This window comes from Balaenoptera borealis (assembly GCF_965194805.1).
Source record: "Balaenoptera borealis genome assembly, chromosome: 15".
Classification (NCBI taxonomy): domain Eukaryota; kingdom Metazoa; phylum Chordata; class Mammalia; order Artiodactyla; family Balaenopteridae; genus Balaenoptera; species Balaenoptera borealis.
In genome coordinates, this window is record NC_138871.1 from 61,155,998 (window position 1) to 61,169,271 (window position 13,274).

General features: G+C 35.4%; 1 protein-coding gene across 2 annotated transcripts in view; it reads right to left on the reverse strand.

Annotated features, from left to right (window-relative positions):
* RMDN2 (regulator of microtubule dynamics 2) overlaps nt 1-13,274 on the reverse strand; it is a 93,988-nt gene that overhangs the window by 37,007 nt on the left and 43,707 nt on the right. For both annotated transcript variants that reach the window (XM_082356086.1, XM_082356087.1), the window contains exons 6-7: nt 9,449-9,524; nt 8,484-8,561 (exon numbers count right to left, since the gene is read on the reverse strand). In XM_082356086.1, the coding sequence (XP_082212212.1) occupies nt 8,484-8,561; nt 9,449-9,524 (154 nt within the window). The remainder of the gene's footprint in view (nt 1-8,483; nt 8,562-9,448; nt 9,525-13,274) is intronic.

A 13,274-nucleotide genomic window follows, 5' to 3' on the forward strand; every position in this document is an offset into this window, starting at 1 on the left:
AAGAAAATACGATCCCCCGAAATTATTCCCTGGCTTTTCTATATAATGTTAATTTATTGCTATGCTTATTTTTGCTTCTTTTGAACTTGAAAAAAAAGATATGTTGTTTATTTCCTTCTTTGACTTATTGTTTTCACTTAGCATTATAGTTCTAAGATTTCATCCAGATTGATGAGAGTAATTGAAGTTCAGTCATTTAAACAACTCTGAGATATTCCATCATTTAAACAGACATCAATGATTTTTCATCCACTTTTTTTTTAATTGTTTACAATGACAGATAATTTATTATTCAACAAAAACTGAGGCAAAAGGACTCAAGTAAAGAAATTAACAGAAAATATTTTACAAGGGACTTTGAAGACAGAGCCCAACTAAAACAAAATTAATGCTTTACCATATACTACAATAGAGATTGAAAAAACAAATTTTTCCATTCCACATGCATAAATACATTGGAAAAAAATTTTTTTTTTTATACAGCAGGTTCTTATTAGTCATCAATTTTATACACATCAGTGTATACATGTCAATCCCAACTGCCCAATTCATCACACCACCACCCCCACCCCCCCGCCGCTTTCCCCCCTTGGTGTCCATACATTTGTTCTCTACATCTGTGTCTCAATTTCTGCCCTGCAAACCGGTTCATCTGTACCATTTTTCTAGGTTCCACATATATGTGTTAATATATGATATTTGTTTTTCTCTTTCTGACTTACTTCACTCTGTATGACAGTCTCTAGATCCATCCACGTCTCAAAAAATGACCCAATTTCGTTCCTTTTTGTGGCTGAGTAATATTCCATTGTATATATGTACCACATCTTCTTTACCCATTCGTCTGTCGATGGCCATTTAGGTTGTTTCCATGACCTGGCTATTGTAAATAATGCTGCAATGAACATTGGGGTGCATGTGTCTTATTGAATTATGGTTTTCTCTGGGTATATGTCCAGTAGTGGGATTGCGGGATCATATGGGAATTCTGTTTTTAGGTTTTTAAGGAACCTCCATACTGTTCTCCATAGTGGCTGTATCAATTTACATTCCCACCAACAGTGCAAGAGGGTTCCCTTTTCTCCACTTCCTCTCCAGAATTTGTTTGTAGATTTTCTGATGATGCCCATTCTGACTGGTGTGAGGTGATACCTCATTGTAGTTTTGATTGGCATTTCTCTAATAATTAGTGATGTTGAGCAGCTTTTCATGTGCTTCTTGGTCATCTGTACGTCTTCTTTGGAGAAATGTCTATTTAGGTCTTCTGCCCATTTTTTGGATTGGGTTGTTTGTTTTTTTAATATTGAGCTGCATGAGCTGTGTATATATTTTGGAGATTAATCCTTTGTCTGTTGATTCGTTTGCAAATATTTTCTCCCATTCTGAGGGTTGTCTTTTCGTCTTGTTTATGGTTTCCTTTGCTGTACAAAAGCTTTGAAGTTTCATTAGGTCCCATTTGTTTACTTTTGTTTTTATTTCCATTACTCTAGGAGGTGGATCAAAAAAGATCTTGCTGTGATTTATGTCAAACAGTGTTCTTCCTATGTTTTCCTCTAAGAGTTTATAGTGTCCGGTCTTACATTTAGGTCTCTAATCCATTTTGAGTTTATTTTTGTGTATGGTGTTAGGGAGTGTTCTCATTTCATTCTTTTACATGTAGCTGTCCAGTTTTCCCAGCACCAATTATTGAAGAGACTGTCTTTTTTCCATTGTATATCCTTGCCTCCTTTGTCATAGATTAGTTGACCATAGGTGCGTGGGTTAATCTCTGGGCTTTCTATCTTGTTCCATTGATCTATGTTTCTGTTTTTGTGCCAGTACCATATTGGCTTGATGACTGTAGCTTTGTAGTATAGCCTGAAGTCAGGGAGTCTGATTCCTCCAGCTCCGTTTTTTTCCTTCAAGACTGCTTTGGCTATTCGGGGTCTTTTCTGTCTCCATACAAATTTTAAGATTTTTTGTTCTAGTTCCGTAAAAAATGCCATTGGTAATTTGATAGGGATTGCATTGGATCTGTAGATTGCTTTGGGTAGTATAGTCATTTTCACAATATTGATTCTTCCAATCCAAGAACATGGTATATCTCTCCATCTGTTGGTATCATCTTTAATTTCTTTCATCAGTGTCTTCTAGTTTTCTGCATACAGGTCTTTTGTCTCCCTAGGTAGGTTTATTCCTAGGTATTTTATTCTTTTTGTTGCAGTGGTAAATGGGAGTGTTTCCTTAATTTCTCTTTCAGATTTTTCATCATTAGTGTATAGGAATGCAAGAGATCTCTGTGCGTTAATTTTGTACCCTGCAACTTTATCAAATTCATTGATTAGCTCTAGTAGTTTTCTGGTGGCATCTTTAGGATTCTCTATGTATAGTATCATGTCATCTGCAAACAGTGACAGTTTTACTTCTTTTCCAATTTGTATTCTTTTATTTCTTTTTCTTCTCTGATTGCCGTGGCTAGGACTTCCAGAACTATGTTGAATAATAGTGGTGAGAGTGGACATCCTTGTCTTGTTTTTGACCTTAGAGGAAATGCCTTCCGTTTTTCACCATTGAGAATGATGTTTGCTGTGGGTTTGTCGTAGATGGCCTTTATTATGTTGAGGTAGGTTCCCTCTATGCCCACTTTCTGGAGAGTTTTTATCATAAATGGGTGTTGAATTTTGTCAAAAGCTTTTCCTGCATCTATTGAGATGATCATATGGTTTTTATTCTTCAATTTGTTAATATGGTGTATCACATTGATTGATTTGCGTATATTGAAGAATCCTTGCATCCCTAGGATAAATTCCACTTGATCATGGTGTATGATCCCTTTAATGTGTTGTTGGATTCTGTTTCCTAGTATTTCATTGAGGATTTTTGCATCTATATTCATCAGTGATATTGCTCTGTAATTTTCTTTTTTTGTAGTATCATTGTGTGGTTTTGGTATCAGGGTGATGGTGGCCTCATAGAATGAGTTTGGGAGTGTTCCTTCCTCCGCAAGTTTTTGGAAGAGTTTGAGAAGGATGGGTGTTAGCTCTTCTCTAAATGTTTGACAGAATTCAACTGTGAGGCCATCTGGTCCTGGACTTTTGTTTGTTGGAAGATTTTTAATCACAGTTTCAATTTCATTACTTGTGATGGGTCTGTTCATATTTTCTATTTCTTCCTGGTTCAGTCTTGGAAGGTTATACCTTTCTAAGAATTTGTCCATTTCTTCCAGGTTGTCCATTTTATTGGCATAGAGTTGCTTGTAGTAGTCTCTTAGGATGCTTTGTATTTCTGTGGTGTCCATTGTAACGTCTCCTTTTTCATTTCTAATTTTATTGATTTGAGTCCTCTCCCTCTTTTTCTTGATGAGTCTGGTTAATGGTTTATCAATTTTGTTTATCTTCTCAAAGAACCAGCTTTTAGTTTTATTGATCTTTGCTATTGTTTTCTTTGTTTCTATTTCATTTATTTCTGCTCTGATCTTTATGATTTCTTTCCTTCTGCAAACTTTGGGTTTTGTTTGTTCTTCTTTCTCTAGTTCCTTTAGGTGTAAGGTTAGATTGTTTATTTGAGATTTTTCTTGTTTCTTGAGGTAGGCTTGTATAGCTCTAAACTTCCCTCTTAGAACTGCTTTTGCTGTATCCCATAGGTTTTTTTTTTTTTTTTTATCCCATAGGTTTTGGATCGTCGTGTTTTCAGTCATTTGTCTCTACGTATTTTTTGATTTCCTCTTTGATTTCTTCAGTGATCGCTTGGTTATTTAGTAACGTGTTGTTTAGCCTCCATGTGTTTGTGTTTTTAACGTTTTTTTCCCGGTAATTGATTTCTAATCTCATAGCGTTGTGATCAGAAAAGATGCTTGATATGATTTCAATTTTCTTAAATTTACTGAGGCTTGATTTGTGACCCAAGATGTGATCTATCCTGGAGAATGTCCCATGCGCACTTGAGAAGAAAGTGTAATCTGCTGTTTTTGGATGGAATGTCCTATAAATATCAATTAAACCTATCTGGTCTATTGTGTCATTTAAAGCTTCTGTTTCCTTATTTATTTTCATTTTGGATGATCTGTCCATTGGTGTAAGTGAGGTGTTAAAATCCCCCACTATTATTGTGTTACTGTCAATTTCCTATTTTATAGCTGTTAGCAGTTGCCTTATGTATTGAGGTGCTCCTATGTTGGGTGCATATATATTTATAATTATTATATCTTCTTCTTGGATTGATCCCTTGATCATTATGTAGTGTCCTTCCTTGTCTCTTGTAACATTCTGTATTTTAAAGTCTATTTTATCTGATATGAGTATTGCTACTCCAGCTTTCTTTGATTTCTATTTGCATGGAATATCTTTTTTTCATCCCCTCACTTTCAGTCTGTATGTGTCCCTAGGTCTGAAGTGGGTCTCTTGTAGACAGCATTTAGATGGGTCTTGTTTCTGTATCCATTCAGCAAGCCTGTGTCTTTTGGTTGGAGCATTTAATCCATTCACGTTTAAGGTAATTATCGATATGTATGTTCCTATGACCATTTTCTTAATTGTTTTGGGTTTGTTTTTGTAGGTCCTTTTCTTCTCTTGTGTTTCCCACTTAGAGAAGTTCCTTTAGCATTTGTTGCAGAGCTGGTTTGGTGGTGCTGAATTCTCTTAGCTTTTGCTTGTCTGTAAAGCTTTTGATTTCTCCTTCGAATCTGAATGAGATCCTTGCTGGGTAGAGTAATCTTGGTTGTAGGTTCTTCCCTTTCATCACTTTAAGTATATCATGCCACTCCCTTCTGGCTTGTAGAGTTTCTGCTGAGAAATCAGCTGTTAACCATATGGGAGTTCCCTTGTATGTTATTTGTCATTTCTCCCTTGCTGCTTTCAATAAATTTTCTTTGTCTTTAATTTTTGCCAATTTGATTACCATGTGTCTCGGCATGTTTCTCCTTGGGTTTATCCTGTATGGGACTCTCTGTGCTTCCTGGACTTGGGTGGCTATTTCCTTTCCCATATTAGGGAAGTTTTCAACTATAATCTCTTCAAATATTTTCTCTGGTCCTTTCTCTCTCTCTTCTCCTTCCGGGACCCCTATAATGCGAATGTTGTTGCGTTTAATGTTGTCCCAGAGGTCCCTTAGGCTGTTTTCATTTCTTTTCATTCTTTTTTCTTTAGTCTGTTCTGCAGCAGTGAATTCCATCATCCTCCCTTCCAGGTCACTTATCCGTTCCTCTGCCTCAGTTATTCTGCTATTGATTCCTTCTAGTGTAGTTTTCATTTCAGCTATTGTATTGGTCATCTCTGTTTGTTTGTTCTTTAATTCTTCTAGGTCTTTGTTAAACATTTCTTGCATCTTCTCAATCTTTGCCTCCATTCTTTTTCCGAGGTCCTGGATCATCTTCACTATCATTATTCTGAATTCTTTTTCTGGAAGGTTGCTTATCTCCATTTAGTTGTTTTTCTGGGGTTTTATCTTGTTCCTTCATCTGGTACATAGCCCTCTGCCTTTTCATCTTGTCTATCTTTCTGTGAGTGTGGTTTTTGTTCCACAGGCTGCAGGATTGTAGTTCTTCTTGCTTCTGCTGTCTGCCCTCTGGAGGATGAGGCTATCTAAGAGGCTTGTGCAAGTTTCCTGATGGGAGGGACTGGTGGTGGGTAGAGCTGACTGTTTCTCTGGTGGGCAGAGCTCAGTAAAACTTTAATCTGCTTGACTGCTGCTGGGTGGGGCTGGGTTCCCTCCCTGTTGGTTGTTTGGCCTGAGGCAACCCAACACTGGAGCCTACCTGGGCTCTTTGGTGGGGCTAATGGCAGACTCTGGGAGGGCTCACGCCAAGGAGTACTTCCCAGAACTTCTGCTGCCAGTGTCCTTGTCTCCACGGTGAGCCACAGCCACCCCGCCCCACCTCTGCAGGAGACCCTCCAACACTGGCAGGTTGGTCTGGTTCAGTCTCCTATGGGGTCACTGCTCCTTCCCCCTGGGTCCTGATATGCACACTACTTTGTGTGTGCCCTCCAAGAGTGGAGTCTCTGTTTCCCCCAGTCCTGTCGAAGTCCTGCAATCAAATCCCACTAGCCTTCAAAGTCTAATTCTCTAGGAGTTCTTCCTCCCGTTGCTGGACCCCCAGGTTGGGAAGCCTGATGTGGGGCTCAGAACCTTCACTCCAGTGGGTGGACTTCTGTGGTATAAGTGTTCTCCAGTCTCTGAGTCACCCACCCAGCAGTTATGGGATTTGATTTTACTGTGATTTCGCCCCTCCTACCATCTCATTTTGGCTTCTCCTTTGTCTTTGGATGTGGGGTATATTTTTTGGTGAGTTCCAGTGTCTTCCTGTTGATGATTGTCCAGCAGCTTGTTGTGATTCTGGTGTTCTCACAAGAGGGAATGAGAGCATGTCCTTCTACTCCGCCATCTTGGTTCAGCCATCCACTCTCTTTTCAGTGGACATTTGGGACTTTTCCATTTTTTGCTCTTAGAAACAAGACTGCTACAGGCATTCTTGTACATGCCTTCTAAAGCACATTTGCAAGGGTTTCTCTAGGGTAGGCACCATTGTCATACGGTAGACGATCAAATTTAAGAGATAATATCCGATTGTTTCCAAGGTGGTTGTACTGATTTGTGCTCCCACAACAATGTAAGAATTCCTGTTGCTCCATATTTTTACATCTCATGCTGATAATTTAAAATTTTATCAAATGAGTAGGTATAAAATGGCATCTTGTTTTATTGTCATGTCCTATTATTTCTAATTCAAGATTTATGGTTTTTAAGCTGTTTTGTTTCTGAATTTCTATTACAATTGCATTATGATCAGAAAACCGATAGGATATCAATTCTTTGAAATTTATTAAGACTTGCTTCATGACCTCATATATGGTCAGTTTTGTAAACATTCAACATATGCTTGAAAATGTGTATCCTCTAATGGCTAGATACATATTTTCATCTATGTTTATTAGATCAAGGTTATTAAATGTAAGACTCCAATCAATGTTTTTACATACTTACTAATGCTTTTTTTTGTCTTTTGTTCTATTAATTACCAAAAGAAGGAGATAAAAATTCACCACTACGTGGTATCCTTACTTCCCTTCCATGTCTTTTTATCTCTCCTTCATATTTTCTATCTCTTTGCTCCTCTGTGCTGCTTCCAGGCAACATTTTCAGATTTGTCTTAAAATTTGTTAATTCTCTCTTTAGCGGGGCCTATCTACTACCAAATCTTTCCACTGAGTTTTCTTTTAATGACAAATAATATACTTTTTATATCAAAAATTGTTCGATTTTTTGAAATCGACCTGGTCATTTTTGTAGTCTCATGCTCCTCATCCATTTTTCCCCTAATTCATTTTAATTTTAAAAACACATTATGTAGGTAGCTGTTTAATATTCTGTATTCCATGTTTCCAAAATCTGAAGTCCTTTCAGATCTACTTCTGTTCTTTTTTGTTTCTTTTGACTGTCATTTATGATGGCTTGTTTCTTTGTATATATTCTATTATTTTTCACTGTGAGCTCAACTCTGCAAGAATGTTCTAAGGCTTGTGTGTGAAGGTACAATCCTCCAGGAAGGATTAGCATTACCATCTGCCATTTGTCTATGGCAAGAAGATCAGGTTCCATTTGGAATTAAAATTTCCTTCTTGGGCTTTTTAAGCCTAACTGTATAGTGTACATTCAAGTTCCAGACTCATGAGGTTGGGTCAATGGTTTTTAAATCTTAGGGGAGTCCTCTACCTTCATGAAGACTCAGATTCTTAATATTTAAAACTGGCATAATAAAAACTGCTTAGAGGGTTGTTAAAAAGATGAAATCTGATAAGAAATATAAAGTATAAAATGCACATCTGACATATATAGCAGGTGTTCAGTAAAAGCAAACCTCCTGCTTCATCCCTAATCCTCTACAAGCCACAATTAAAAAGCTTCCTCTTTTGCCTATCCCAATTTTCTCATTCAGAAAGAGCAGTTCTCTTCAGCGTAATTTTTTTATGCAGCTGTTAAGATATATTTTCACATTCTGTTAACTTTCCGTAAACAGGTGTCACTTAACACGTTGGGTCTTAGACTCACCAGCTGCCTTTATTTATTTCTATATGTCTTATGTCCCCTTCTAAATTAAGTTTCTTGAAGAAAAGGACAGCAAGCACATAATTTATACTTAATAAACTCTGATAAAGGAAAAAAGTTCTCCCACAAAACAGAGCGGTGCACCAATACAGGGTGCATGGGTACTGGTGGCTGATCACCATCTGAGAAAAAGCACATTTAAAGGGAGACAGTGTGACTGCTGCAAGGGGAAATGGAAAGGCAGTAAAGAAAAAAATACATGCATTTATAAAATCATATATTGTATGTAATTCAATATATAATCATAAAATATATAAATTTATAAACTCAAAATATGTACTGATTTCATCATTTTCTCTATAGCAGGCACTAGGTAAAACAATAAAAAAGTTAAGTCACTGAAAGTATATAATATAATCAGAGTATATTCAAATAAACTTTACAAATAAAAGCTTTCAACTTACAGTGTAACAGTATCTTCCCTTGAGGTAATACAAAAAGGGTTCTTCAGGTAGAAATTCGATTGCTTTATCTAGATGCTCCTGAAAGAAAATCCAAAAGAAATATCATCTCCCAAGTTTCAGGTAGTGTTGAGTGGAACTCTGCCTAGTTAATTCAAAGGGACTTTATAATGTTTTTTTGTCCCCCTCCTCAATCTTAATCATTAATACAATTAAGCTTCTCAATAACTCAATCATCAAAATGCTCACAACTAGAACCAGAACTGTGATTATGATTTAATAAGGCTACAGAAAACGTCACCTTAAAAATAGAAAACATCCAAGTCACATTTTTGTCTGCCCATGACTTGCCTAGCTAATACTTATTGAGAGGCAAACTTACAAATGTCATATGATGTGGGTATAATGGAGAAAAGAATAGCAGAACTAGGTGATAGAAGAATCTACTCCCTTGACATTGTCAAATGGTTATAGGGAGCTGGAAAACAAAGAACTCTCTGCCCATTCCTAAAATTATTGACCCTGAGGGGTTATTTATTGAACGATTACAACTACAGGCACATGATAAATAATGAGTATGCGCATTACTTATTTTATTCATCTATCATGGCAAATTTAAGCCCTTGATTGAATTTTACTCCCCTCAGCAAATCAATATGTATTAAATGTTAACTAATTAGTGCCAGCCATGTTTATGATGTTGGTGAGCTCATGACTAAAAGGCTAAGCCTCTACCTTTAAAAAAATAATACTCATCTACTATGTGACTTTCAGGATCTATAATAATAATAATAATCCTTAATCACCCAAAGAGTTTGTTTCTTCTTTGGCACAGTACTATTTAAAGACTGTCATTTCATTTAAGTAAAAAAGATCAATTCCTAGAGATAAATCTGTTGAATAATTTGATTTATACCTGTGAATGGAACATATAGCTACAGTAAAACATTTTTAATATCAAGAAATACCTTGAAGCGATATCCATAGTTAATTTTGTTTTGTAAGCCCTCAAACTCAGATACATAGCCACACAAAACCGCATACCTGAAAAGGATAAAAGCAGTGGAAATTGTGTAAACTTTTAATCAAATACCATGACATTTAACATTTAAAAAAAATCTCTAAACCATTCATTAATATTTAACAAAAGTATTCATATAGATGAATAAATAACCAATGTTTGACATTAACATGAGGCCAGTTTCCTCAGCTATACCTGGGGATACTAACACCATCTATCTCATACGTGTGCTATGAGGGTAAAATATCTAAAACGTAATCGCTTACAATAGTGTCTGGCTTGGAGTGAGTTCCAAGAAAGATTAGCTGCTGCCATCACCTTCATCAACATCAGAGTCACAAAGAGACCCTCAGAAAAGTCTATTCACATAAGTATTAAACTGAAAAATACATTGTGTCAGCAGATTCCTGCTTCTCTTTCGTAAAAATAAAAAGTTCAAGGCCCCCTTAATGTCATTTGAAAATTAAAATTAATATCATGACTAAAAACAAATACTAAAATCAAAGGTAATTTTAGAATATGTTTTTTCAAAAATTCCCCATGTCCTTCAATCCTTCCTTGGAAACACTGCATTCATTACTAGAAGAGTGCATCCCATGGATTCTTTACTTTTTTCGCTTGGGAATATAAAATTTACATAAATAATTATATGACTATAAATTGGGTACAATATTTGTTCAGCAACTTGCTTCCTCTAAAAATTGGGCACAATATTTGTTCAGCAACTTGCTTCCTCTAAAAATTGGGCACATATTACTTTTTACATTCAGACTGTTTCTGTCCCTGCAAAAGTATTCAGAGTGTTTCTGTCTGAGGCAAAATATTCATTTACCTAAATAATTCAAAAGTATGTCTTAACTTTCACTTGCATTGTCATAACTGAAATGAAAAATGTAATTTTAGGTGTTATTTATCTTGATTGTTTCTGTGGATACACATAACTTTCAAAAATTGAAGTGAACAATTTTCTTAATTTGGAACAGTCAGACCATTCCTGAACACAAAAGATCACATAATTCACACAACTTATGCACAACCAATAAAATGGCCACTTTTCAGTTATAAGTTTTTTGACCTCTTAATTTTCATTAGAAAATCAATAATCTCCTAACAGTAGAAGCAAGAGTTATGACAAAAGCAACCTATTATGATCTGAGAACTTACCTAGATTAGGAGATACTACTTAAATTACTATCTTAAATACTATCTTAAATTACTATAATACATTTATCACAACTGTACCAATATTGATATACAATATTGAAATTTTTCAAAATGAACCAATAGTAATATATTATTGTTAACTAAACTCCATGCTTCATTCTAATTTCCATCTGTTTTTCCCTCACATCCTTAAATTTTGACATTTTCCTCTCCATCCCTCCTTCCATATTTATCCCTCTTAATTCACCTTGTTCAGTATCTCTTTCAACACGTGAAAATCTTTTAATTACTACTGTCATCCACCATACACCCTGTTCCTCCTAATTTTGTGTCACTTGCAACATTTATAATCATACCTTCCACATCTTCACCCACTGAAAAAAATTACTGAACACACTAGTGTCTAAGATCTAGACCTGGAACTCTAGAATCATGATATTGTCAGCAGTTATTCTTTGGAATGATTGAGGCTCAAACCCTTCTGCTAGCACGGGTAACAAAGAACCTTGCCCATATTTTAATATCTTGTCCCCAAGAATATTATGAGTGAACTTGCCTTAAAGCCTTCCTTAAATCCAGGTATATTAGCTCAATTTCCCTACTCTATCTACTAGCAAAGAAAAAACAGATCATGTCACATGTTTAGAAAAATCTGTTGAGTCTGCTTGAACTTCATCACTCACAGAAAACCCAACTAACTATTTGTGCTGTAATCAAAGGAAAAGATTCTATGTTCACTGATCTATAGTGGTGGAATCAATCTTCTATTTTTTGAAAATCAGAACAACTTATGCACATCTCTAGCTTTTACAGAGCTCTCTCAGCATGTTCTTTCCAAGTTACTCTGAGTGAAGAAAAAGAAAAAAGAAAAAAACGTGACTTAAGAAAACCATTATATGAAATATGGACATCTTCCCTTATAAATAATCTGTCACCAGAGTCTTATGTTTTTCATAATCTTTTTTGAAGTCTGCTTCTTTCAAGTCTAAAGTATTATTTATCTTCCTACATATCATAAATTCAAAGTTTACCTGAACCGCTTTTCCTCAAAGGATCATCATTTCTTTTCTGGCAATCAATCCCACCTATTATCTGCATGTATGTGTTGTTGTTTTTCACACTGTTTATCTTGGAAAATGTAATTTAAAATTTTATTTTGTAAACTCTCAGGTTGATGGGAACTATGAAGAAAGTTAACGCACAATATGGTCTATTACCTCCATCTAGAGGTTGTTCTAACTATGCGTTGACAAAAATTCTGTATTTTCTTTGCATCTATAGTGAATATTTTAATAACTGACAAGCATCCCTGTCTCAACAACTAGTAAACAACTACTAAAACAACTCCATTAGTTTCCCAGTAGCATTTTTGATTTAGCACCAATGCTATTTATACTGTGAAAAAGCAGAGGAAGAGTAAATAATAGATAAAATACTGAGTACATACAAATATAAGATCTGGTTTTTGTTTTTCCACTTATTGTATGACCCTTGGTTACTAATCACGACACCACACCAGACACACATATACTACACCACACACACAGACGGCCTTGCTTTCTATAAAATGGAAACAGGTTGTTCTGTGAATCACATGCTAGAAGGCATGGGGTTATAATTTGTGAACAGTAGAGCACAACAAATATGTAAGACATTATTTATAATTAAGGTCAGGCCTATTTGGCTAACAAACTGCAAATCCATTGGTGATTCTGCTCTCTTGATTCTAGAAGTATTTTAGGCTGGTACAACAAAAACGACAGAATTATATAGAAAGCTTATGTAGGAAAGTTACAGAGCAATTTCATTTTGGAAAAGATGAAGATGAAAAACAAGTCTTTAAAATAATATTTGTTTTGCAATTATTCCCTCCATATCAACCCTTTATGATAATTATTTCTAATGATTGCATCTTTTATTTCAAACTGAAGGCTTATAAACCATCACAGAACCCTGTAAACTATGGGTCAGTAAACTTTCGCTGCAGGGCCAGGTAGGAAACATTTAAGGTTGTGGGATCAGAGAGTCTCTGTTACAACTACTCAACTTCATTGCTATGTACAAATGCACAGGTGTGGCTGTGCTCCAATGAAACTTTATTTACAAAAGCAGGCAGCTGCATTTGGCCTAGAGGCCCTGTTTTGTCATTTATGCTGAATGAATGAGAAAAAGTCGTAACATATTGAAAAAAATTCCAGCAGGATTAGACATTTTCATGACATTTTATTACAATTAATTATAGAATCAGTAAACCTAAATTTCACACATTGCTTCTCAAGTCAAAGTCTTAATTTCTCTTTTTTCATCACCCTAAACCTCTACTACTGTATTTAGTTGAATGAGAATTCTTGTATTCAGTAGGTACATCATAATGTATTTTACGAATTAAGATAAAATCATGTTGCTGTACAACAGAAATCAACACAACATTGTAAATCAACTATACTTCAATGAAATAAATTTTAAAAATTGACATTTGAATTTATTAAATTTTAGCAACTGATCAGATTTTAATTGTTTTTTAATTAAAAACTGATACTGAATAAAAAATCATGTGAAACACAATTGGATCAGTACTCTGTGTGTGTCTGTGTGTATGTGAATAAGAT